The sequence below is a fragment of the Cuculus canorus genome, chromosome 4 (genome assembly GCF_017976375.1).
Source record: "Cuculus canorus isolate bCucCan1 chromosome 4, bCucCan1.pri, whole genome shotgun sequence".
In the NCBI taxonomy this organism is placed as follows: Eukaryota; Metazoa; Chordata; class Aves; order Cuculiformes; family Cuculidae; genus Cuculus; species Cuculus canorus.
In genome coordinates, this window is record NC_071404.1 from 44,961,641 (window position 1) to 44,984,944 (window position 23,304).

At 37.9% G+C, this 23,304-nt stretch overlaps 1 protein-coding gene across 2 annotated transcripts in view; it reads right to left on the reverse strand.

The window, feature by feature from the left end:
- Positions 1-335: 335 nt before the first annotated feature.
- GLRB (glycine receptor beta) overlaps positions 336-23,304 on the reverse strand; it is a 61,817-nt gene continuing 38,848 nt past the window's right edge. For both annotated transcript variants that reach the window (XM_054065902.1, XM_054065901.1), the window contains 2 exons: positions 22,816-23,108; positions 336-12,473 (listed from right to left, as the gene is read on the reverse strand). In XM_054065902.1, the coding sequence (XP_053921877.1) occupies positions 12,177-12,473; positions 22,816-23,108 (590 nt within the window). In that variant the 3' untranslated portion in view covers positions 336-12,176. The remainder of the gene's footprint in view (positions 12,474-22,815; positions 23,109-23,304) is intronic.

The window sequence follows — 23,304 nt, forward strand, 5'->3', positions numbered from 1 at the left end:
TTAAAAAGTAAAAAAACACGTTTTAAAAAGCAAGATGTGTATGTTATGGATTTAGTTTAAACAATGGCAATGTTATTAAAGTGCATTTTATTGAGATCACTGTTAACATTTTATAGTCTTGTCAGGGCTTCTGTCACTAGGACAACAAAGCGAAATTTAAGCTAGAGTGAGTAAGTGATTAAACACAGATCAGTCACACCTTCCCTGTTACATTTTTCATAAAAAAATAGTAGAAAATTTGCATCAATCATACAAAAACACTTGAGAAAATGTTAAATCAATGTATTTATGACACAAATAATTAAGAGACAAATTATGCTATTGCAGGAATTATACAATGGGACTCAGGCACCTAGCAACATTAAAAATAAATTAAGAGAATAGATAGAACTGATAGACAAGATAATAGTTCATTTATTCAGGAAATACTCAAAAGACTTTTTTTTTTGTTTTATTTTGTTCAATTACCTACTACAGTTATTTTGCATCGTTCTTTGAAAAATCCGATAAAATACGATATAAGATTAAAAGGACTGTTGTGATCTGAAACATCAGCTCTCTTATACTTATCATTATGATCTTTCAGCAACAGAAATGACTTTTTGGATTCACTGTTTACTTGTTGGGCATCAATACTTTTATTTTGAGAATATCACCTTGTCAAGAAACAGCTCACTCAAGATATCATGGAAATGTACAGAGTTGTGCTCGACAGAAGTTTATTTTTAGTTCTAAAAAACCACTTCAGTGTTTCAGGCCCAGAACTAGTTCACAGCACAGATAAGAGATATTTTTACTTTCACCTCTGCATAGGCATAGCTTCTCAGAGATTAACTGTGATAAAGTGGGATGTTAATGGTAAGCTTTTATAGAAGTAAACCCAACAAACCAGAAATATAAGGAAAAGAAAATATTCTTATGAGGTGTGTAATTCCATACTTTGGTCTAGGAATATATCCACATCATAGTAAATGTGCAAAAAAAATGCTTTTGTAATTGCTTTAAATATAGGCTTTAATTGCAGGGATTATAGTAGAAAAAAATTCTGCTTATAATCTTTGTGGCATGTAACACAACCTAAATGATGCTGCTTGTCTTTACTGAAACTTTGTTGGTGTTACAATGGAAAGTCGTCTTATACAGATTAACTGCTAGCTGTTATTAGAGTCTCTGTAGTTGCTATTTTAAGACTTACCTTATTTTTGCATTGCCCTAATAAGATGTACACACAGAGATGATCTGCATGGGTACCTGAGTTCAGAAGAATTTTAAATTTTTGCTTTCCTTTCATTGCAGGTCAGCATACACAGTGCAGTGCATCAAGGGCTTAAAAATAAAGGGGCATGGTGAGAAGGTTTCAAGGGCAGCTCAACGTTGGTTGTTATGACTACACAACGAGAACGTAACTTTGCATTTAGAAACATCACTGTCCTGAGTCTAAACCAGCCACAAAGAAAAACAACCTACAAACAGGGAAAAAATTATGCCCCAACTATGAATATGTGGACCAATAACAGGCACACTCATAAACAGATCCATCATCCTCTCTTCCAAATTCCAGTTGTCTCCAGCCTGTCAGTACCAGCTGTAGCTAATGTGAATATAGCGTTTATACCTTTCTGTTAAGTCAAACAGATCTGCTGATGTGATCTAATGATCTCAGTTTCTATAACTAAAACTATAAAATGTATTCGCTGTTGATATCTAAAGGAAATGTTAGTACTGAAAGGCATTTTCTGAAGAACGCTCGCTGATATTTGCCTGTATTCTGCTGGGCTCCCTGTGGTTTTAGTAGTACTAGCAAAACAGGACCTTAATTTTAGAGGTTGTTTAGCTCTAGCAAATAAATGTCAAAGGCAATGAAATGAGCTTACCCCAAACACACGAAATCTTTAGAAAAAACAAGGGAAATATAAAGAGATTAGAAACTTCTAGCCTCAAACATGTATCCAGAATCATCCAGTTCTTTCTGATGTTTTCATATAGGAATAGTTGCAGTAGTTGAGATTTTCTTCACAGCAAGAAGAGTTCAGTTATTTGTGGATTATTTGAGGAAGCTAAGGAAAATCACAAATCTTGCAAGGACTCTAAGTGCTACTGCTGAACAGGATAACAGAATACAATATCATTTCTTAGCAGCTATTGCAGCACTGCCCATAAAAAAAGTATGTAATATAAATGTTGTGCGCTGGAGTGGAATTTTCTCCATTCATTGTCTGATTATTTTAATTTTATTAATTAAAACTCATCTCAATACAGTGCCTCATTAAGACAACAATTTGGTATTAGTGAGGAATGACTCTGTGATACATATGGATAATCAATTACAGTAACATCCCATGAAACAACAGTGAAATTAAATGGATTGAAAATGCCACCCTTCATGGACTCCCACAATCTTTTGCTTTTGAATTTTAAGCATGAAATAAACCCCTGTTTTCTGACAAGAGCAGTGCTGGGCTTCCACTTTACCCCAGAGAAGGCAGTAAGCAACTCATGAGTCAGACAGATATGTGGCATTCGCTTCTATCTTTCTGTATAGAGAGCAGTCCCTAGGTGATTATATCTATATTGCTGTTGGATTATTGTCCTGTAAATGACAGGCTGTGTCACGTAATGCGAGCTTAAAGATTTAGCCTTTTTTTAAAGATTTAGCCTTAAAGATTTAAACCTTAAAGATTTAGTTAAAAACCGCCAGGAAACTTATCCATGCTTTTTAATACCCCTTTTATTAGCTTGTTTACTAGTAATTAACTTAATATACTGAATATTTACTATGTAGCATTACTAATATTAACAAGCTAGAAAAAATGAGTTACCAGTTAATCATCATTTTTCTTTGAAAAATAGTACTTATTGATCACACTGTATGTGATAAAACTTGTTCTAAGCTCGCGATTGAAGGAGCTACTGCAGTGTGGAATTTAATATCCTGTGGCCCACATAGCTCTCTCAGCACCATTGCAGGGGATGATTTAATTTACAAGGAACTGAAAAAATACATGTTGTGATATTGATGTACTTTGAATATACTTGCAAAACAAAATAATACTAATGGAAGGGGAAAATACTGTCAAGTTGTTAAGTCCTGACAAGCTGTTTTTTTCATAAATGCTTATTTCTAATAATGCCATTACATTAAATATGGATATTTATGCATATGTACATTAAATTATAAATAAAAATAAACGTGCCGCTTCAAAAGGTACAACTTTTTCCTTTGTTATTTCTCAGATTCTTCTGCAGAATCTATAACTGAGGGAGGAATTATGAGGTTATTTTAAAGATCATTTTTAGAGATCAGAAAAGAGTGATATTATAACTGAGGGAGGAATTGTGAGGTTATTTTAAAGATCATTTTTAGAGATCAAAAAAGAGTGATATTATATTAATGGGAAGAATGTGTACGTGCTGTGGGTTTGATCCTCCTCTGAGACTAAATCAGAAAGAGCTACAGTGTAAAGCCAATGTAACTGTAGGGACTATCAAGCACTTGATATCAGAGCCAGATTATTTCCAGAAATGTTAAGAACAGGGGAAGGCCAATACAGATATCAATACTGTGTAGCACTGAATCTATTATGAACAATGACTGAAATAATTTTTGTTATTATTTGTGCACATTACAGTAATGCCTTGAAGCACTGTACAACATATAGCAACAGATTATTTTTCATCCCAACTATATCCAATCTAAACAACATGCCATTAGCACAATGGAAAGCAGCCTTGTTATCATCTGTCTTTCAATGCAGTGGGAACGGTCTCCTAAACTTGCACTGGAGATCTGGAGAAGGGACACCTGTCTCTCTTTAGCTATTGGATATTGTGCTCAGCTACAGACTGTCACTTATGTATGAGGCTAAAACCTACACTGTATATGGAACCATGCCTTCAGCCATGCACCGTGTGCCAGTCAGCTAATAGCAGTCGTTTTTCTGCTTGGTCAGAGAAGAAATAATTTCATCGATTGAATTCTTGCAGCATGAACTGGTAGAAAGACTGTATTACAGGAGAGCATGCTGGTCAGGGGCAGCTATGAGGTCAGTATGGACAATGTTATCTGGTCTTATTCTATAAAGCTGTATTTTTCTTTTCAGCTCAGAAATGCAAACTGTTGAAAGATTCAATGTTGTCTTGTCTTTCAAGGCTGGAATCTCCTTTCAGCCAAAATAATTTATTCCAATTGTCAAAGCTCATCAGACTCTCAGCATGAGTCTTGCATAAATGGATTTATTCCTGGCTGTTTCATTTGCACACTCCATGAAATTTTTTTCCACCTATTTAATTTCATCAAGACTTTCTTCAGAGAAACTGGTAAACTTGCTGCAACAGCACTGTAATGTAGAAGACATTATCTCTTTCTTACATCCCTGGGGAAAAAAATAGGATAAAACATGGTATGTTTTAATAATTCATATACTTAGAAAAATTCCCATTTTAAGATGCTGTTCCTGAAATGGGAACAATATGGAAGCATATGATAAATAAAGTAATAAAGTCATGCTTATGCGTAACAGATAATATTAAATCCTGTCAACTTGGATACACATTTTCTCTTTAAAGTCTCCCATGGTGAAATTCATAATATTCTGTATTCTACAGTAGTGGTGTAAAGTCCTCCCATGAAACCACAGTGTCTGCAAATTTTACTATGGCGCCGTTGCAAGAAAATTCATCAAGTGGAGAATGTGATGAATATGTTATTGCAAAGGCACAGAGTTCAGGGAACCTTGCTGTGTTTTCCTTTGTCTGGTTCGCATTGAACACAACTGTGTGGGGCAGGTCCTACACAGGGCGTCTTGTCTTTGTCCATGCTTCTGTCAGGCAGTCATAATGACTTAAGCAGCAGTAGATCCTCCAAAGCCTTCTTGGCTTAAGACCACAGCAAAGGAAGAGCTCTAAGTCCAGGGAAAACAAACAGGGCCAAGTGATCCTCTCATGCTGCTATGAATATTTGTTTCTTCAGTTAAGAAATTTATTTACTTCGGAACTTTTTGCCTCGTGGAAACAATCAACTAGAAAATATGTAGAATTAATAGATAAAGACTAAAGTTTAGTTCCACAGATAGATTATAGCTCACGGTGGATGCTGCACATCATTTTATTTGCTTGAAAAAAAGAATGTTTCTGATCCCGAAGCACATCCAAGAGAGAAATGGAAGCAGAGCTGCCTTGGAAGCCAACACAATCAGACAGATATCTTAAAAAGCCTGCGAAGTTTTTACACTCTTCAGGAGGCTGAGGCTAAACAAGATTTGTCAGAAGAGGGAGCAGGTATCAAGATAGGCTTTGTCAAAAGCAGAAACTGGTGCTGGATTGGGTTGGGTTGGTCAAAACTATTAGTCTTTACAGTTAATTCCTGTCAGCATTATGGCTTTGAAATAACTAGCGTTCAAATGAACGTTTTCCAATGAGCTGGATTTTGAGAGTCAAAGAAACAAACAAATTAATCTGAAAGACTGAGCCCGCCTGAGACACTGATAAATCTGTTATGACAATGTAAGGCTTATTAAACACTAAGAAATATGTTTCTCTAGCCCCGGGGTCAAATTCAAGTTTTAAGATTAAAAGAGAAAATTAACATTTTTTTAAAAAGTCACATTAACTATTTTTTTTGTATTCTGTTTTTGACAAGAAATTCATGATTCAATAAGCTTAACTCAAAAATATGATCCACGTAGTGAGGTGCTATCCAAATAACACGATATTTTGAATTATAGGGGCATAACTGAAATCAGATAGTACGGATGATGTTAACATTTGAGAAACAAGAGGGTCCAGGTCTTTTCATTTATTACCATAATCTGTTCTTGAACATCAGCACTAGTTTGTCTTCATGAACTCCATCAGTCACATGCACGATCTTTGCTCTGACTCTACAGAGATGAAAGGTAGGATAGCTGAAGTGTATTGCTGAGAATATAACTCAGTCTTGATAAAAGAAGTGCCTTGCAGAACAGAAAAGCTAAACAGCACTATTGATTATCACGATGTATGCTACAGTGAAAGAAGGCGGAAATGCAAGGGCTGCCTACACACAGCTTTTGTTCTCAGCAGCAGCTACGGTTTCAACAGGGATTTTTCTTGCAATTTATGGCACTAGAGAAGGATTCCTCTGAGTTGAAAGGGTTTTGCAGGGGCAGTGGCACAGCAACTTCACCTGTTATACTCAGGAGGGCCCAAAAAACCTCTTGAGTCTACTTCCTCAAGTGAAAAATTCTTCAGATTGTGGATGCTCATGGAAAGAAACAGACTTAAACAGATATCTGAAAAAACCCACACTATCCACTGCCACAGCCTGAAGAACTCATCAGATGGAGAACAGTTATCCAAAACTTTATCCTTTCTACCCCACAGTCCCTATACTTCTTCCTTTCAAAACACACCATGGGGCTTAGGCAATTGTGTTTTGACAGAGAAGCTCTCAGTAACCCACATTGTCTTACTGGTTGCTTTAGATCACTGTGAACTGTGATTTCAAGCAGTAAGGGGAAAGATCGTTTATTTTCTTGTACTAAAAGACCTGTGTTTTATATCCTGCTGTCTCTGCATGTTAATTAATGGAGCCAGGCAGACTTCAGATTTACCTCGATACTCCAAAGGTGATTTGAATAACAAGCTTCAAGGTCCTTTAAATATTTTCCATCCAGAGAGAGTTGATGCTGTTCTCCAGCATCCTGATAGGCGTTGGCTTTTTGAGAAACACCATGCTGATTGAGAAAATCAATCAGTGCCCCCCAAACGCAGAGTTGACCTCCACGGGATATCTAGAGGCCAAAAAGACACTTGTATCGTCTTAGTCTCATTAGTCTCACTGCCTCTTTACTCTCATTATTCTTTTAAAAATTTACAAACCGATATTGACTATTAGAGTTAGGGTTTTCAAACACAATGGCTCTTTTAATGCTTAAAAGAGATTGTCTTATGACTTAGACTCAGTAGGCAATCTCATTCACGCTCAGGTGGGTGAATCCAGCTCGTTCTTTTATACATGCATTGGTTCAGGAAAATGAGTTTCATTTTTGACACCACCAGTGGACACTTTTTCAATACAGGGAATTAAACGTGGCAAAAATTCTTATTTTCTGTAAGCAATAGAGAAAATATTTTACAGTGAATCTTTCACATCACCAGTAGGAAAAAATAATCCAGTTCTAGCACACAGTGTGTCATACAGCATACATCTACATTTCACAGACACAGGCCGATAACACCCACATGAGCTAACTTTAAACTGTTCGAGCGCAATAGCCAAGGCAGTATAAAGCTTTGTGGGGGTTAACACCAAAGTATATTCTTTCATTCCCTACGCCAGCAGGTAGGCTTCCCAGCCGGAGCTCACTGTTGCCATGGCTACATTGCCAGCCATCCCCAAGTCAGCTAGTTCAAAGCTAATTTGGATAAACCTGCATTAGCTGCAGACATTTTAGTGACTGCAGTGTGTACCTACTCATAGCAGTGAGGGCTTTCAGAAAGATTTCAAAATAGTTCTTAAAAGATGTCTGCTGACACTGTTTCCACTGATGGAATGAGGACAGGTGCTGTGAGGTAGATGGGCGGACGACTTCCCTAATTAACTCAAAATGCCAGTGAATGCTGCAAGCAACCCAGGTGGTTTGTAGTTTATTTGATACAATAGACAAAACCACTACAATGAGAATTTTGTATCTTTGAAACTGCACTTTGTTCTTTGTATGTTACATTGGTTATTCAAGTGTGGAGCTCCCTATGAAAAGAGCTAGTTTCTGTTAGCTTTCTGGCACCACAGATGACCTTAAGTTTTCTCTCTTTTTTAGCAATTCTTTATATAAAAATAAGGTAAATTTTATAGCATATGTTTTAATTAAATTATTAAATTTATTATATAAATCGTTAGACACAATTCAATTGAATTGTAGACATAAATAGAACTATTATTCCATCTTTATGCATCTGAATTTTTTTTCTTCTCACATTATCTTCCTTAATCCCAGAATTAGTATACTAAAGCACCAAGTAACAGTGTCCTATAATTCCCTTATCTGTTACACATCGCTTTTGTACTCATTTCAGCATTAAGCTATCTCTATAGCCTGAAAAATCACTTGACATTGCATATATTCAGGTTGCACTGCCTTGGAAATAAATAATTTATTGTTACCTATTCTATAAATATCCTCAGCACAAGTCATCCAATAACCATAACAGAAAGCTGCTTTAATTGAAGAAGAGACCAACAGGTTCAGCTGTGTAAGAATGTCTCTTAATAGATTGCCTTAACAGCTATGACAAACCTGCTAAGTAAATTACTGTCACTCTTCAAAGTGAAATATTTTCAAATAAAGGTTATTTCTAAGTGTATTTCATACAAAATGATTGTACAGCCAGATCAGCCTCTCTGGGTCATTCTCTGCTCATCGAAGCCAGTGTTACTCCTTTCTCTGTAGGAGAAGTGTAGGGCACTGAGGATACTCTCCCTTTAACCACCCATTTCCTGTTACCAAGTCCAAATTTATTTGAAGACTTTCACGAATGAAAGCTGCTTGGCAATGTTTCCAAGTGAAAGGTCAGTCTTCTGTATGCCGCACTTACAGAAATAAACTCCCTTCCTCATTCAAAATACAGACTGTTCACATACACCATATCTCAGCTAGAATTGATGCGAGACTGAAAAGAAGAGAAGGTGCCAAGAAACATTACAGAGCTGCTCCTAAAACTAGATGTCAAACATGAGTCAAATCAGTACAAAAAATTGAGGTATGGGTTACTCCACGTACATTTCATACATCCAAACAGGGAATTAATGCATAGCAGCTGATGTACTTTTCAAGTCACATCCTCTTTTATCATATAGGTCAAATTTGTGGATGCAGGTAGAAATTAATTAATTCATCTCCAGGGAAATTCTTGATGCAGTGTTTGATTGTGTTCGAAAATCCTGAAATAGAAAGATATCTAAGCAGCCATAACACTAAGTATGAAAGGAATTAACTACTTGGATATTACCCCTCGATGCTTAAGAGCCAAGAATATACTGGGGCTTATGTAAAGGATAGTACAAAAAATTGTGACTCTCCTGTCAGTAAACAAGAGAACTTAAAGTAAATGTCAACTGAAACACAGATGGTCTCTCCCTCACAAAGAGATTTTGCATTCATGCAGTTTGTTCAGACAGCATGACTAGTTAATCTAGTAACTAAGGTGTACTTCATGAGCCTCACTTTTGCTACTATTTGAATGTCTCACTTTCTACAGTTTTATATTCGTACTGCATGGCAAGTTTTTATAGTGGTCCATTAATTTTACTTAAATTTACTTTTACTTTATTAATTTTTTCCCCCTCACGTTGTCCTATCAAATAACATCCTATATAGCCTATACAGTTTCATATTTGCTCCTTGTTCTAGAAATAAGTCAACAGGCAGAATTTTACAACTAGAGGGTGCTGGAGGACCACAATGTGATATGGCATGCAAAACTCAATGACCTTTAATGGAAAGAAGAAAAAGAAAATAAATCAGTTATTACTGCTCAGTAGGACAAGCTACTATATTCAGAGGTAATACAAATACTGCAATATTATCTAGTATAAGTAAAAAGAAAATTAATATTTTATAGCTGATACTGTTTTATTTCGGATTTTGTTTCAATATTGCTGTTAAACTTTGCTTCTGTCCTTAGTTTTTGTGCTGTAATGAATGAAAGCCTTTATCTTAAAAATACAGATTCCTTTTGCTTCTTTTTGTGTGAGTTGGAAAGCAATTACATTGTGTTATTGATTAAATGCTTTATGATAAAACACAAAACCCATCAAGTAAGCAGGAAAGCAAGAAGGAACAAAGATTAATTTAACAATAAAATCTATAATTGAGATTATACAGATAGAATGTGGACATTAATTACATAGAAATCATTTAATAAGAGTTCTAACAAGAAAATTATCTTCCAAAAGTCATATAATTTCAAACACAGCGTAATTATTTTCTTGCCTTCCAGTACGGTAAGAAAAAATACAAGTATGAGAATAAATAATGTCCATAAATATAGCACTCTGATTTTGTGTATAAAAATTACCCCTCCCTTTCTTCCTTTCTTTGACTATCCTTATTGCTTCTCAGTCTCTGACAATCCTGTACACACCTTCAACAGACAGTAATATTAAAGACCTTAAAGATTCCACCTACACGGATCAGTAACATTTGGGGTTTCCTTTCTGTTTCGTCTGACAAGAAAGAAATGCAAAGGACAAACTGTAGTAAAGAGGCTCTCTGAAATCTCCACTAGAAAGTGGCCAGGAAGCTGGTAGAAAGCACATGACCATGTTCTGAAGAGCAGATCTCTTGAACCCAAACATGAATTTTAACAATCAGGACGTTGATCATAAAATGGCAGCAGTTAGAAAAAAAACTTGTGTGTGTGCAGATCAGCCAGATGCCCAGTGAAGCTGGTGGGATGTACTTTACTTTTTTTTATATTCCCACTTTTGACCTTATGGTTGTCCAGGCTGGCCATATGTGGACAACATTCACATGGTGGGAAATACCCAAGTGATTCGACAGTCCACTTGTAGCCTGCATTGGCTCAAGACATCCTGAGCTAGAAATGCACCACAAAAAGGGGGATTGTGTCTGTTTCTATGAAAGCTTTCAGGCCTTTAGTTCAGTCCCTTCCTTACCTATAATCCATACCTCCTTTCATGAATTGCCAGCTTAGTAAGAACTATCTTATTTTCATAGTTTAACTAACTGTGGTGCCCCAGCTTTACAAGTGAAGACGCGCTTCTTTACGGCACACTCACAGGGGCCGAGGCATAGTCTCTGTGCATTCCCAGGGAATACATGCTATTCAGATGCCGTATGTACAAGGAGATTCCATTCGGCTGCATTTCACTTCATGACTTGCCCTTATGAAGAGCTTTCCCCTGGCACCCAAGGGAGACCGCAGGTCCTGCCCTACACACTGTGGGGAGAGATTATATTTCTGTAGTCTCCGTGTCATGGGGTTTCCTCTGGGAAATGGAGAGCAATCTTTTGTCACAGTAGATTCAAGCATAATACTCTGTTTCCAAAAATGTAGCTGCCAAATCAATGCGTTGGTAAGGGCATCCATTAATTAAAACATAGGCACAAGGGCTCATTATATATTTTAAAATCTCAACCCTTTAAACCTTTAGACACTTCCTCACTTCTACAATAGGCAAACAAAATAACTACTAGTAAAAATGCAATTTATTCTTGACAACTGGTTTGTTTAAACTGAAAGCTTTCAAGGGGATAAACAAAGCAAATTGAGTAAGATGTATCCGATGCAACAACAAAAAAAATGTGACATATATTGCAGGCTTGCTACATACTACAGAAGATGAGCCTGAGGACAAAGTAATAGAAAAAAAAGCACAAAATAACCCGATACTGCATCTTGTGATATTTCTCCGAAACTCCTGATGCCTTTAGTTTAGAAAGTGTCTTGGTTTTTTTTGACATACTGTATCTACCTTGTGGCTGAGGAAACAGCAGTCAAAATTTGACCGAATATTTTCTTGTCAGCATACTCTCACACATGTAAGTGTGCCTGCTTGATGGATAGAATTGTTGGGGTTTTTTTCCTAAATGAGCTGATTTTACAAAGTTAGTAATTCTCTGATCTTTATTTTTCCACAATGACAAGATCAGCTTATTCAATGCTGCCTTCACTTACAAAGTCTGAATAATATGAACTACAGTTTATTTTTTTCTTCCACAGTGCCATCTAAAATTATACAAGAACAAGATTTTTTTTTTCCCCCTCTGGAAGTCAGCACAAAAGCTGTTAAATACTACATATACTAGAATACTGATTTTAATAATACTCAACGTGCACATCAGTTTCATTGTCAGAAACACTTTGAATCTCTGCATGTTACTAATAACTGAAGAGTGTTATTCAGCTTTATAATGTGGTAAGCACTGTCCTTCATATATATTCCTAAAGCAGGATGTATGCTGTACATTTATATACAAAGTTGGCTGGAGCACAGACATTGCAGTGTCATGCTTCATTCAGATTTCAGATGCCATATGTTCAGTACAATCGCATGGCATCAAAATGCATCATATTGCTTTGCAAATGCAAATAATTCACACAGTGGCCTTCATGACTGGGAAGGGGCAATGAAATGGGCTATATTTTACATATATAGGAAAAAAAAAGATTTATCATAAATATATGGACCAGTATATGACGTTGAAGAACAAGAAGCAAAAAGGGAACAGTGCTCTTGCATAAAGATCAATTCTCTTTGCAGCTGATGGAATGACAGGCTTGGGAGGAGGAGGCTTCTTGTTGTTCTTGGCTTGAGATTTCCCGAGCCCATTGTTGACTTCAATGGGCTTCCCGTAACAGTCATAATTCGATAATTCAAAATCCCTTGGCAAGCTTCCAACGATGCTGAAATCATTGGATCTCAGATCAGATTTCGAAGTGCAAACTTTTTTGCATCTGGTCTCACCAACCTATGAAATAAAGTGAGGGGAATCATGATCTACTCACCATATTTCATTTAACAAACTTAATGCAGCTGCTAGTGAACACTGCAAACAAACATATAGGAAATTACTTGTTGACAGGGATACATTACGTCAGCCTAATTTGCTGAATGGTTGCATTATAAAGTACTTAAGGATGAGCAGTCAATCATACAAACTAATCCAAACATTCATAATTGTGTAATTTTTCATGCACAAAGTGCCTCATGCTGCAGTTAGACTCCGTCATTTTAAGATGATAGAAGGGGAGAGTATTTCTGTAGAGAGTATTTTGGAAATGGGTTCTGTGCTGGTGAACCTGCAGGACAGATACTATTCAATACTTATATTTTTCTGGGGCCTGGAAGCTACAGTCAGAATTAACCCTAAAATTCAGTATTTGATGAGACAATTAAAGTCTATTCTGATTCTACATAGTAGATATCTCAAGATCCTATATCTCATCCTAATTTGAATACCTTGCACGACTAGAAGGCACTTTGTTTGTACCTACAGTCCTTAGTGCCTCTCTAAAGACAGGTAGCAAAAATGTGACATGGTTCTCAGTGCTTCCCATCAGTACACTGGACAACTGCATAACTGAGAAATCTAAATGCAGCAGTTGAATACCTTTCTTTCCTACAGCTCCATCAGTGCTCCTGGGGATCAAGTACTACTGTGCTAATGGGATAACCCCAGGTCAATGTTTCTTTTTTACAGACCAGACAATAATTGTACTGGTGTATGCAATGAACATCTAAAAGAAAAAAAATATTTGATGCTCTTCAAACTCAAGTGTTTTGTGGAGAAAACAAAACAAAAACAGTCCTACATTTGCTTCTTTGAATTTTGTAAAGTTTATATTTCAGGTGCAACAAATCTCTAGGACTGAGGACTACCCCAAACTGTTCAGGAACCTTGAGGAGACTACTTGCAAGGTACTGTGCTATGCGACTTGGGTATACCTCTCCCAGAGTTTCATTTCAATTGGATTATGCAGCAAAGTAGGGTAAAGAAAAAAAAAAAGAAAAAAAAAAAAAAAGAATAGAGGTAATGAAATTTAACTGCATTATTAATAATGCCATTTGTCCACATATATAACCTGAGAGTTATTTGGAAAAAATGCTTCTTCGCAAATCAGGTTACACACACGGGTAACTGACAGGAACATGGGTTTCACTAGGGCTTCCTGGAGCCATAGATACACTAAAACTTGGTTCTTCCAAAAGCTGCCTTTCCCTCCTTCCCAGTAGCCTGTGTCTCCTCCACAAGGCCTTCAGGCGTTTTACTCTCAGCTCTTTTCACCTCTGAGGTTTCTGCAGTCTTAGGCTAATGGTTCAGGATATTTGCATCATCATATTTTGTAATTAAAATAATAATAGTGGAATACAGTACCAGACGTATGGATGAATGAAAAACATTCTGGAGAATATCATTAGCTTCTCTATGGCAACTGAGAAGGTATCCTGGATAAGAAGAACTCTGGCAATCAGGAAGAGGGCTAAACTTTGACTAGGGTTTTTACTCCCATTATTGACAAGGCTGATTCTGGTGCAAGGTGGAAGAAAAGCACGGCACTATTCTCCCAGCCAAACCCATATTTCTTAGGAAAACAGTAAATTTTGAAATCAATACACTAAAACCAAGGTGCAGGTTACATCACAAAACCAAGATTACAGTTTATAAGAAAGAAAAACAAGATGGATGTTCCATGACTGCAATGCAAAACTCTAGATATAAATGTCCTGCAACTGTCATCAAAGAGCTGACAGTCTGGGACAGTGTTCCATCTGGAGTAGCACGGGCAAGCTGTCTAGTAAGGTGATTATTGAGACACATATAAACACAATTACATCACCCTTTGTGGCACCGGGTCTCAGATCGCTGGTGATATGACAGGTTGCTTCCAATCAGGTCATATCCACTGATATGGGTATAAAAGATAGAAAGCATGTGCAATGAAAGTGTACTGGCAGGACTGGAGTGCATGTTAATCGAAGTGTTGTAGAAATATTACATTTTTTCCACCGTCAAAACTAGTAAGATTTAGTAAAGCAATTACAAGAAACAGAATCATGTATGAAAATCTAAGCCTCCTTTTTGGATTTGAAAACTTGTAGCCCACTCCTCATAATACCAGTGACATATCGTATAACTCAATGACATTAATTGTAGCCCAAGTGCTCTCATTTGCAATACAGAATATTCCTGTTCCAACTGAAGTATCTGCAAAGTGCTCCCCTAAAGGCTGTTATAGGTTGGTTCTCATTTCCTTGGGGACTGATGAACTGAGGGAATAGCTTCTAGGACACTTGTGCCCTATAAGCAGAGGACTGTTCACAGTATTTCACACACAGTTCTGCTTATTTTAGTGTCAACTGGAGTACTGATTTATCAGGGTGACACAATTTCCCTTGTAAGAGCAACCTGTCCCAAATATTTCTTTAGAAAGTACATGTTACTCTTATAAATAGTTTCTTTCAGTTCCCTGGGTTTATAAATCTAACTTGTTTCTACTTTCCATATTCTGTCACTGCCTAGACATATTTTTAAATTTCTTCTCATACATCTCTTCAACTCTTCCAATATTTCTGTTGGTTTAATCTACGTTTGCTTCAGTTGACCTACAGCTTTCCCTAAACAAAGTGAGATATGATATAATATACATTAACAGTAGTTTATCTGCTTTTTATTCATCCTGTCTTGATTTGTGCTAGAAGTGCAACGAAATTCCTGACACTTACCAAAGGCTACAGGAACCATTTATGCGGAAAATGATACCACAGGATTTGATTGCAAAGTACCTCACTGAAGTCGTGTACAGAAAGTAAAACATTGCTAAATGTTCTACCCCATTGACTTCATCCTGACACAGAACTTGGCCCTGCAAGATATTTGATATTATTTGCTTTATCCTGCTCAGCATTGTGACCCATGGGCCAGGCCCAGCCCACAGGATGCTTCCACCAGATCTATGGCTTTGCCTCTGCAGGGGATGGGGAGCAGCTGTTGGGGAGGAGAAGGTTTCTGGAATAGTGCTAGGCCTCCCCGTGTTTCCAGTGGAGCTGGCAGCTGTGCCTCACCCCTCCAGCATGGGAGCTGAGGAGGGTATGGGAAGGTGACATGGCTTTGTGGGTTTGGCCCAAAACACAGACCTAATTCCCATTTTTCCCAGGTTTGGGCCACCTCGTCTAGGTTTGGTATGTTGGACAGGACACTTGCACTTGATGAACACCTCCAAAACACCAAAAAAAAAAAAAAGAATCCTAGAAGCCAGAAAGCCCCTTGAGATGATCCTTTCTCATCTTGTACAAAATTCAGGCTGATGGGTGCCAACTGCCAAGCTCAGCACCTACTGCTGCTCTGCATGCAGGAAGATTTTTTTCCATGACCTTGTTCCTCACAAACATATGTACCTTATTTCTAACCTGAATTTATTTGGCTTGAATTTTCAGGCACAAGGCATGACTATAGTTAGTCTGATTAACTGCTGGTACTTACAGATGGTCACAAATCTAACCTTGATTTTGCACAATTCAGATGACGTAACCAGGCTGACATATGAAGCCAAGTCAAATGTTCTTCAGTCTCCTACCTCCACAGCATTACCTCTGTCAACCTAAGTGATAATATTTTAAGAAATTATATTGTTTGATTAAATCAATAAACACAGAGATCAACTTTAATTTCACTGACCTACTTAAAATTATTAGCTAAGATGGGGCTGAATTATGAATAAAATTATTGATAATTAATACTTACGAATAATAATTACTAGTCAGCTCTCTGTTAGTGATGCAATATTTTCCACTGATTGATGTCAGGTTTGTAATTATTCATGCTATGCCACTTAGCCTTTAAAAGAACTGGCATGATGTTAGCTTCTTGCTGTTTTTTGGAATCTTCCCAGTTTCAAACAATTTATTAAAAAATCAACATTAGCGTTCCACAGCACTCATGGACCAGCTCTTTGAAAAAATCCTAGATGCAGCTTAAGATAAAATCTTAGTTGTAAAATGTCTAGCTTTAATAGCTACTGTGTAACATCCTCATTAGCTTCTGTCAATGAATGCTTTTTCATCATCTGATTGGATTTATTTGCCTTTTCCCCAAACACAGAGCAGAACATTCATTCAACACTTTTGCCTTTTCTGCCAATCCTTGATTCTTACAGCATCTCTATCTAGGATTGGACCAATACTCTTATTATTGGCTATTTTGTATTCTTGCTTTACATGCAAAGTAATTTCCTGTTGCCATCAGTTATGCTAATCATAAATCTCTTTTGTTATCTACACTTATTATGTATGCATATTTTTTGGTTTTCAATCTTTTGGGATGTTTTATTTCAATTCTGCTGGGTTGGTTGTTTGGTGGTTTGTTTGGTTTTTTAAATAGTATAGTTTACCTTCTGGTCTGCAGCTGTTTTGAACGCTGTGATATAGCTCACCATCAACATTCTCTCTTTTTTTTTTTTTTTCCTAATTATTCCATCCACATAAGAAAAAATAGTTTTTACATTTGTGAAATCTGTCCTTTCACAGCATCAAAAGTACCAGCACTCAAATAAATTCGTTTTGAGAATATAGAATAAAGATCCTTTTCAATTGATTGTTCATCCTGGATCAAGTCCTCTTTGTGTGTCAGGATGATGAGTAATATAAAATGCCATCATTTTGGATTCAAGAATTTTTCAGAACAGAAATGTATTGTCCATAATTTCTAGCAAAACTTCAAGCATGCTACAGCACTGGCAGCCTCTCAAGCTCAATATACATCCCTCAGGCTGAAGTGCCTCCCTGCTGTAACGCAGCATTCTCTGCCCTACACAGCATCTCTTCTCTGCCATAAAATCATTTCTTCTTCACTTAACCTCTTTTGGCAGGTGGATCTGTCACTAGTGCTACCAGTTGTGTAAATCTTCCATTCAAGATGAAGGAGTAGTTCTAACAAACTCTATCATTCCTCTGTCTTTGCCTTGTTTTGTTCTCTTTTCTTACTCTTGCCATAATGATAGATGTAGATTATCAATAAAGTAATGACTGTTTAGCATTAGTGTGTATTCAGATTGAGTACGTTTTCTGGTGAAGCCCATCAGGAATTTACTATCACATTCCAAATATTATACTCATTGCAAATTCTCGCTACCCCACTAACTGCAAAGTACAGCACAAAAAATATTTATACGTACAATGTCACAGAATCACGGCACTGCTGAAGTTGGCAGGTACCTCTGGAGATCATCTAGTCCAACCTCCTCCTCAAAGCAGATTGCCTACAGCCTTTTTACAGTCATGTTCTGAATTACCTCCGAGGATGGATACAAGAGTCACTAGAGCTGAAAGTACCTACCCTGTACCTGAAATGCTGTCCGTAACTATTAAAATAGATTGCAGCCTTTGGTTTTGTGCACAAGATAAAGTTAAACTGGGCTTCTGGTGTTTCTGCAAGAAAAAACTTAGTCTGGACTGCCACTTGAGGGGAAAAGATGATGTGGGAAGATCACATAACTATTGGTCATTGCCAATGGTCACGTATATTATAAGTCAGCGCAGATGGTTTCAGAGCCAAGATGCAGCTCTGACGCAAGAAGCAAATCAACAGCACTACTTCTCTTTAAAAATAACTGGGTTTAGAGATATTACCGTCACTTGCATAGCATTATTTTTCATCCACCAGCGCCTTTTTTTTAGCAAATGTTCTCTACACTCATCAGCACATTATCTGTGGGGGGACAGCTTCTATAAATGGGCTTGATGAAAATGCGACTTTTCAAATTGAGGGGTGTTGTTATCGTTAACAATGCAATCTCTCCTTGTAATCACGACATCAGTGAAAGCAAAAAGAAACTGATTCATCTTCGAAACATTTCCCTTGTTGCTTGTTTTTCTCACTGTATGAAGTTACATTGCTAGGAAACACATGCAGACTCCTACTGAGGATTCCCAATAAAAACCCAGTGCCAGCAGTTACCACCAGGTTGCATAATTTTCTCCTCTGCTTAGAGCAGCATCTACTTGCAGCCGCTGAGCTAAGGGAGACAAACTGTTCTTTCTGATGGCTTCTTGCCTGTAAATGCATAGCCACTGCAGCTTCTAGCAAACACAGCAGAAGTGCTTATGTTTATTTTTCTCTTTTTTTTATACAGATTCAGGTTGATCTTGCCAGATGGACCACTTGACTTTAATCAGTCACATTGATAAACCTGTGGGCTTAAAATGGAACTGACATTTCAAAGGTTTTTGTTGGAGGGTGTATGAGTCATAAAATGTGGACTCGGGGGTTTGGTGTATGCTGGCAACATACAGCTTTTACGTCACTCAGTACTCGGGATTTGGTGGAGAGGAGAAGCAGTTATGCATCCACAGAAGGCTTTCTCCATCTTTGGCTGATTCTCACATTGTGAGCATTGTTTTCATCCTGCCATCTTCACTCTTACTGTTGGTGACTATTGGTCATGATCACTGACTTTACTGATACAGTAGTGCTTTTCCAGCTCTACGCAGACCCTTACAGGTTCTCCTACAGGGGATGTCTCCTCCTCACTTTCAATTACAAATAGCATCAAGCTTTTAATTAGGTTAATTGCTTAATTAAGCTTAATAATTAGGTTATACTGAAAAGTTTGTCCCTTTACCCAATTTCTTGTCATAAAAAAGGAACAATACATGCTTGTGTTTTTAACTATGGCTTGTTTTTTGCAAATATCAAACATGCTAAGTCTTCAGACCAGATGCCATTTTAACCTTTCACAAACGGAGCAAGCACATGAAAGCAGGATGTTCTATGAGGGCTGAAACCAGGGAGGGCTGACCACCTCGCTTGATTCCCTGCACTCCCTCTGATCCTCCACATCCCTGGGACCTTCCCACCTCAACAACTCTGCTGTGTCTTATGTACTGGCCCCTTCCCCAGACGTTCTGCAGAGATCACTGCTGCAATGCTGCATGGCCGTGAGAGGCAGCAAGAGCACAACTTGACGGCAAACTGGTCTGGCCTTGGGATCAGAGGCATTTTCATAGAATCATAGAATGGTTTGTATTGGAAGGGAACATGAAGGTCATCTAGTCCAGCCCCCATGCAATAAGCATGGACATCTTCAACTAGATCAGATTTCCCAGAACCCCATCCAGCCTGACCTTGAATGTTTCCATGGATGGGCATCTACCACCTTTTTGGGCAACCTGTACCAGCAATATGTTTTTTTAAACTTTATTCCCCTCTAATAACTAACAGATATGTATGAACACCATTCAGTTAATGCCTTACAATAAATAAATGCTTCATTTAAGATGGAGAAACATTTATAAATGCAATTATTCTTGCTCTATGTTCATCCCCACTTTGAGTCTTCTTCTTCCAGGTCTTTCCTGATGGCTTTACCTTTGAGCCCCATCTATCTGTCCACTGCTTCAAATCCAGCTATGGTGAGATTTCTAGCTATATCCTCAGTCGCATTTGCCTTAGTATCACCTCCTGCATGGAAAAAGAACATCCTCAAACATTTCTATAGGATGTTCACTCATGACAGGAACACAGTTCCAAGTTGTCGTTTTCTTCTAAATCTGTATATTGGTTTGCCTAAGTCTTTCCAGACATTTAGCACAGTATTTTCTCTTTCCTCACACACAATCCTACACAACCCTGATGAGAAACAGCTCCCGAAGCTCTGGGACTTTAGTCTGGCCTATTTTTTTTTTTTTCCTTTCATATTCGTTCTGCCTTTCAACATACAGCTTTTTTCCATTACCTGTTTCTTTAATGTTTTCCTCCCTCACATATTTGCAATATGACAAATGCATTCTCGATCATTACAAGGTCTCTATGAGAACAATCCAAATTTTGTGGGGCAGGCCTAGTTTTCTATTAGGAGCCAGAGCCACTGAAAGATTTAGATCTCTTCTGATTTAGAACTTTAGTAGAGGCTTTTCCAGGACTGAGAACTTTCAAAGCACTCCTACACGGTAACTGGTTCACAGAGGGAGTTTTCAGCTAGGTAGATTTATAGCACGCAAATATACAGAATCTAGAATCACAGTTGTACCACATCCTGACGTCAAAGGACTCATTGGGAGGTTCAGGCTGGATATCAGAAAAAAAATTCTTCATGGAAAGAGTCGTCGGGTACTGGAACAGGCTGCCCAGGGAGGTGGTTGAGTCGCCTTCCCTGGAGGTGTTTAAGGAACAGGTGGATGAAGTGCTTAGGGACATGGTTTAAGGGAGTGTTAGGAATGATTGGACTCGATGATCCAGTGGGTCCTTTCCAACCTAGTGATTCTATGATTCTATCATTCTATGATTGGTCTGGGACTTTTTTCTATATCAGCCTGGTGATGTCCCCAGAAATTATCAGCTCAGCACACCCTTCCTCAGGTAGGTTATATTTCAAAGCAGGTGGCTGGATACGAGCTGGATCACTAGCCATGAGGGAAGGAGACCAGTCAGCCACATGACCAGCTTTTACAGCAATGAATCTGTATTTCCAATATGTCTTGGTAAACAAATGTTTTGTAATTCTCTGTATAAAGATTATCTGTAGCTACGTATGCCCAGGACTCCATTTAAATCCAACACAGATTATTTCTTTTTGAATGGTAAAGGTCTCTGATAGCAAATTGGGAAGCCCCTGAAAAGTGCAGGCCAAACTTGAGGTGCTGGACATTGCAAGATCATGGAGGGGCAACACTGCAAGATCTTGAAGGGCAGACTGAGGTCTGAATCCTAAAAATGTTCAGCCTACTGCTAGACGCCATTCATAAGGAATGTTGCTTAATTTTTGCGGACAATGACTCCCCTTTCTCTAAGTCTTAAAATACACTGTACACCCAAACCTGAGTTCTTGAAAAAAGTTATTAAAAGGTGAAAGGATGGTATAGGTGAGAAAATTCACCATTTTATTCTCCTTATGGCAATAACAACGGTAAACACCTTAAAGAGCGTACACACCAAGAATAGTCAGTAACTTATCAGTTTGTATTTCTTCACACTACTGAAAAACTGTAGTTTCTTGTTAATATTGTCAGTGATCAAGGTGTACACTTACATTTGTTAAGCAGTGAAATAGGAATAAACAGATTTTATGCTGCTCTGCTGGACTGTTGCAAATATTTTGTCATAAGAAACAGCTGAATTTGGGACCTGCAAACTGCTGAACACAAAAATATTACACTCAGTTTAGAGGAAGTAAAACTGTAGCAGAGCCATCTTTCCTTCTACTCATTTCCCCTACTGCCTGCGTTTTGACAGAAGTCAAAGCAGACATGGTGTTGTTCTAAGCTGAGCCTGGTTGCCTGCTAAAACAGTTTCCAGGCGAATCTTCTACCAGATGAGAATTATGATAGTCAGGTGCACTGCTTTGCAATATCTACTGCTCTTCTGGGCTGGGGGTAATTAGTTATGGGGCAATGCCAGTCTTATAGTAGGACAGAGTTTTTGCCACTCTGGCATAAACTACTCCCTCCTCAAAGAAGCTTTTCAGGCGTATTTTATGCCACTGACATTATCACTTGGATCTAGCCTAACAGTTTATTTTACACATCTAAATTGCTAAGTCATTGAAAACTATAGGCCAAATTCATATTTCATATGTTGTAGCACAATGTATTTTTTTCTGTAGAATAAATGACATTTAAATATCACTCAGGACTGGAGGAACTTGGCCTGGGATGTCTGATAACACTTGGAGCACAAAGGGGCAGTTACACAACACCGGGAAGCCATCATCATGATGGAAAACTTTGGCCTGAGCTAAGATGTACATCTCATCTTTAACCAATGAGATCTGACCAAATTGCCTATAAACTCTGTCTGGCAACACAACAAATGCAGAAACTGTTTGACAGACTAACAGACTTGTCTTTTGTTTACAGATGCCAAGACTTCTGGATCCCTGGCGTTAGAGATTTTTGACATGAAATGCGGTGCAGCTGTGGCCATCCCAGGAAAAGCAAAGAGACAAGTGATATTTGAGTATGCTCTCAGCAAATAATTGACTGAGAGTCCTGTCCTCTGAATAGTTACAGCTTGAAAGCTGCTTCTTATTATGTGAAAAAATGCAACTGTAAAGCTGCTTGCTACTTTACTTACCTGAAGCTCAGCAGCAACCACGGCATTAGGATATTAAAAGACTCATTTTTCATTTAGTATATCTGACCCCAAACCACCAGGGACCAATTGGTCAGACTGCTAGCCATTAATTATCAGCATGTTTTAAATGTCTTAGCCACTTCTAAGATTAAGCACTATGCAAAACTATTACAGCACCATATTCCTGGAACTGCATTAACAGAGAATAATGCTGATTTTGTGTACACAGCTTAGCAGCTCTTACCTGTAAAGTGCTGATATGGACAGGAGTCCCTGTGCCATTCACAGTGTTCTTCTTGGCAGCATTTCCACCCTTCCCTTCCGCTTGTTCTGCCTTGGCAATCTTTGCTTTTTCGGCTTCAATTCTCTTTGGATTGTTTAGCATTACCTGGACCACTGCATACTCCACCAGGGATGCAAACCCAAAGAGAAGGCAAACAATCAGCCAGACATCTAAGGCCTTCACATAAGACACTTTGGGAAGTTCAGCAGCGAGAGTGGTACATTCAGATGCCAAGCTGAGCACTGAGAAAATACCTATGGAAAGAAAAACAATATGTTGACTTAAGAAAACTTACCCTTATGGACACTGGATGTGTTCTTCCTCTGAAACAGACAACATTGAATGATGTTTTGTAACAGTGGATGGGGTTACACAATGTGGTCAGTGTATTTTGCATCAGGTAGACAAAGTGCACATGCCCTCAGTTAGTGAACAAGTTAAATCAAATAG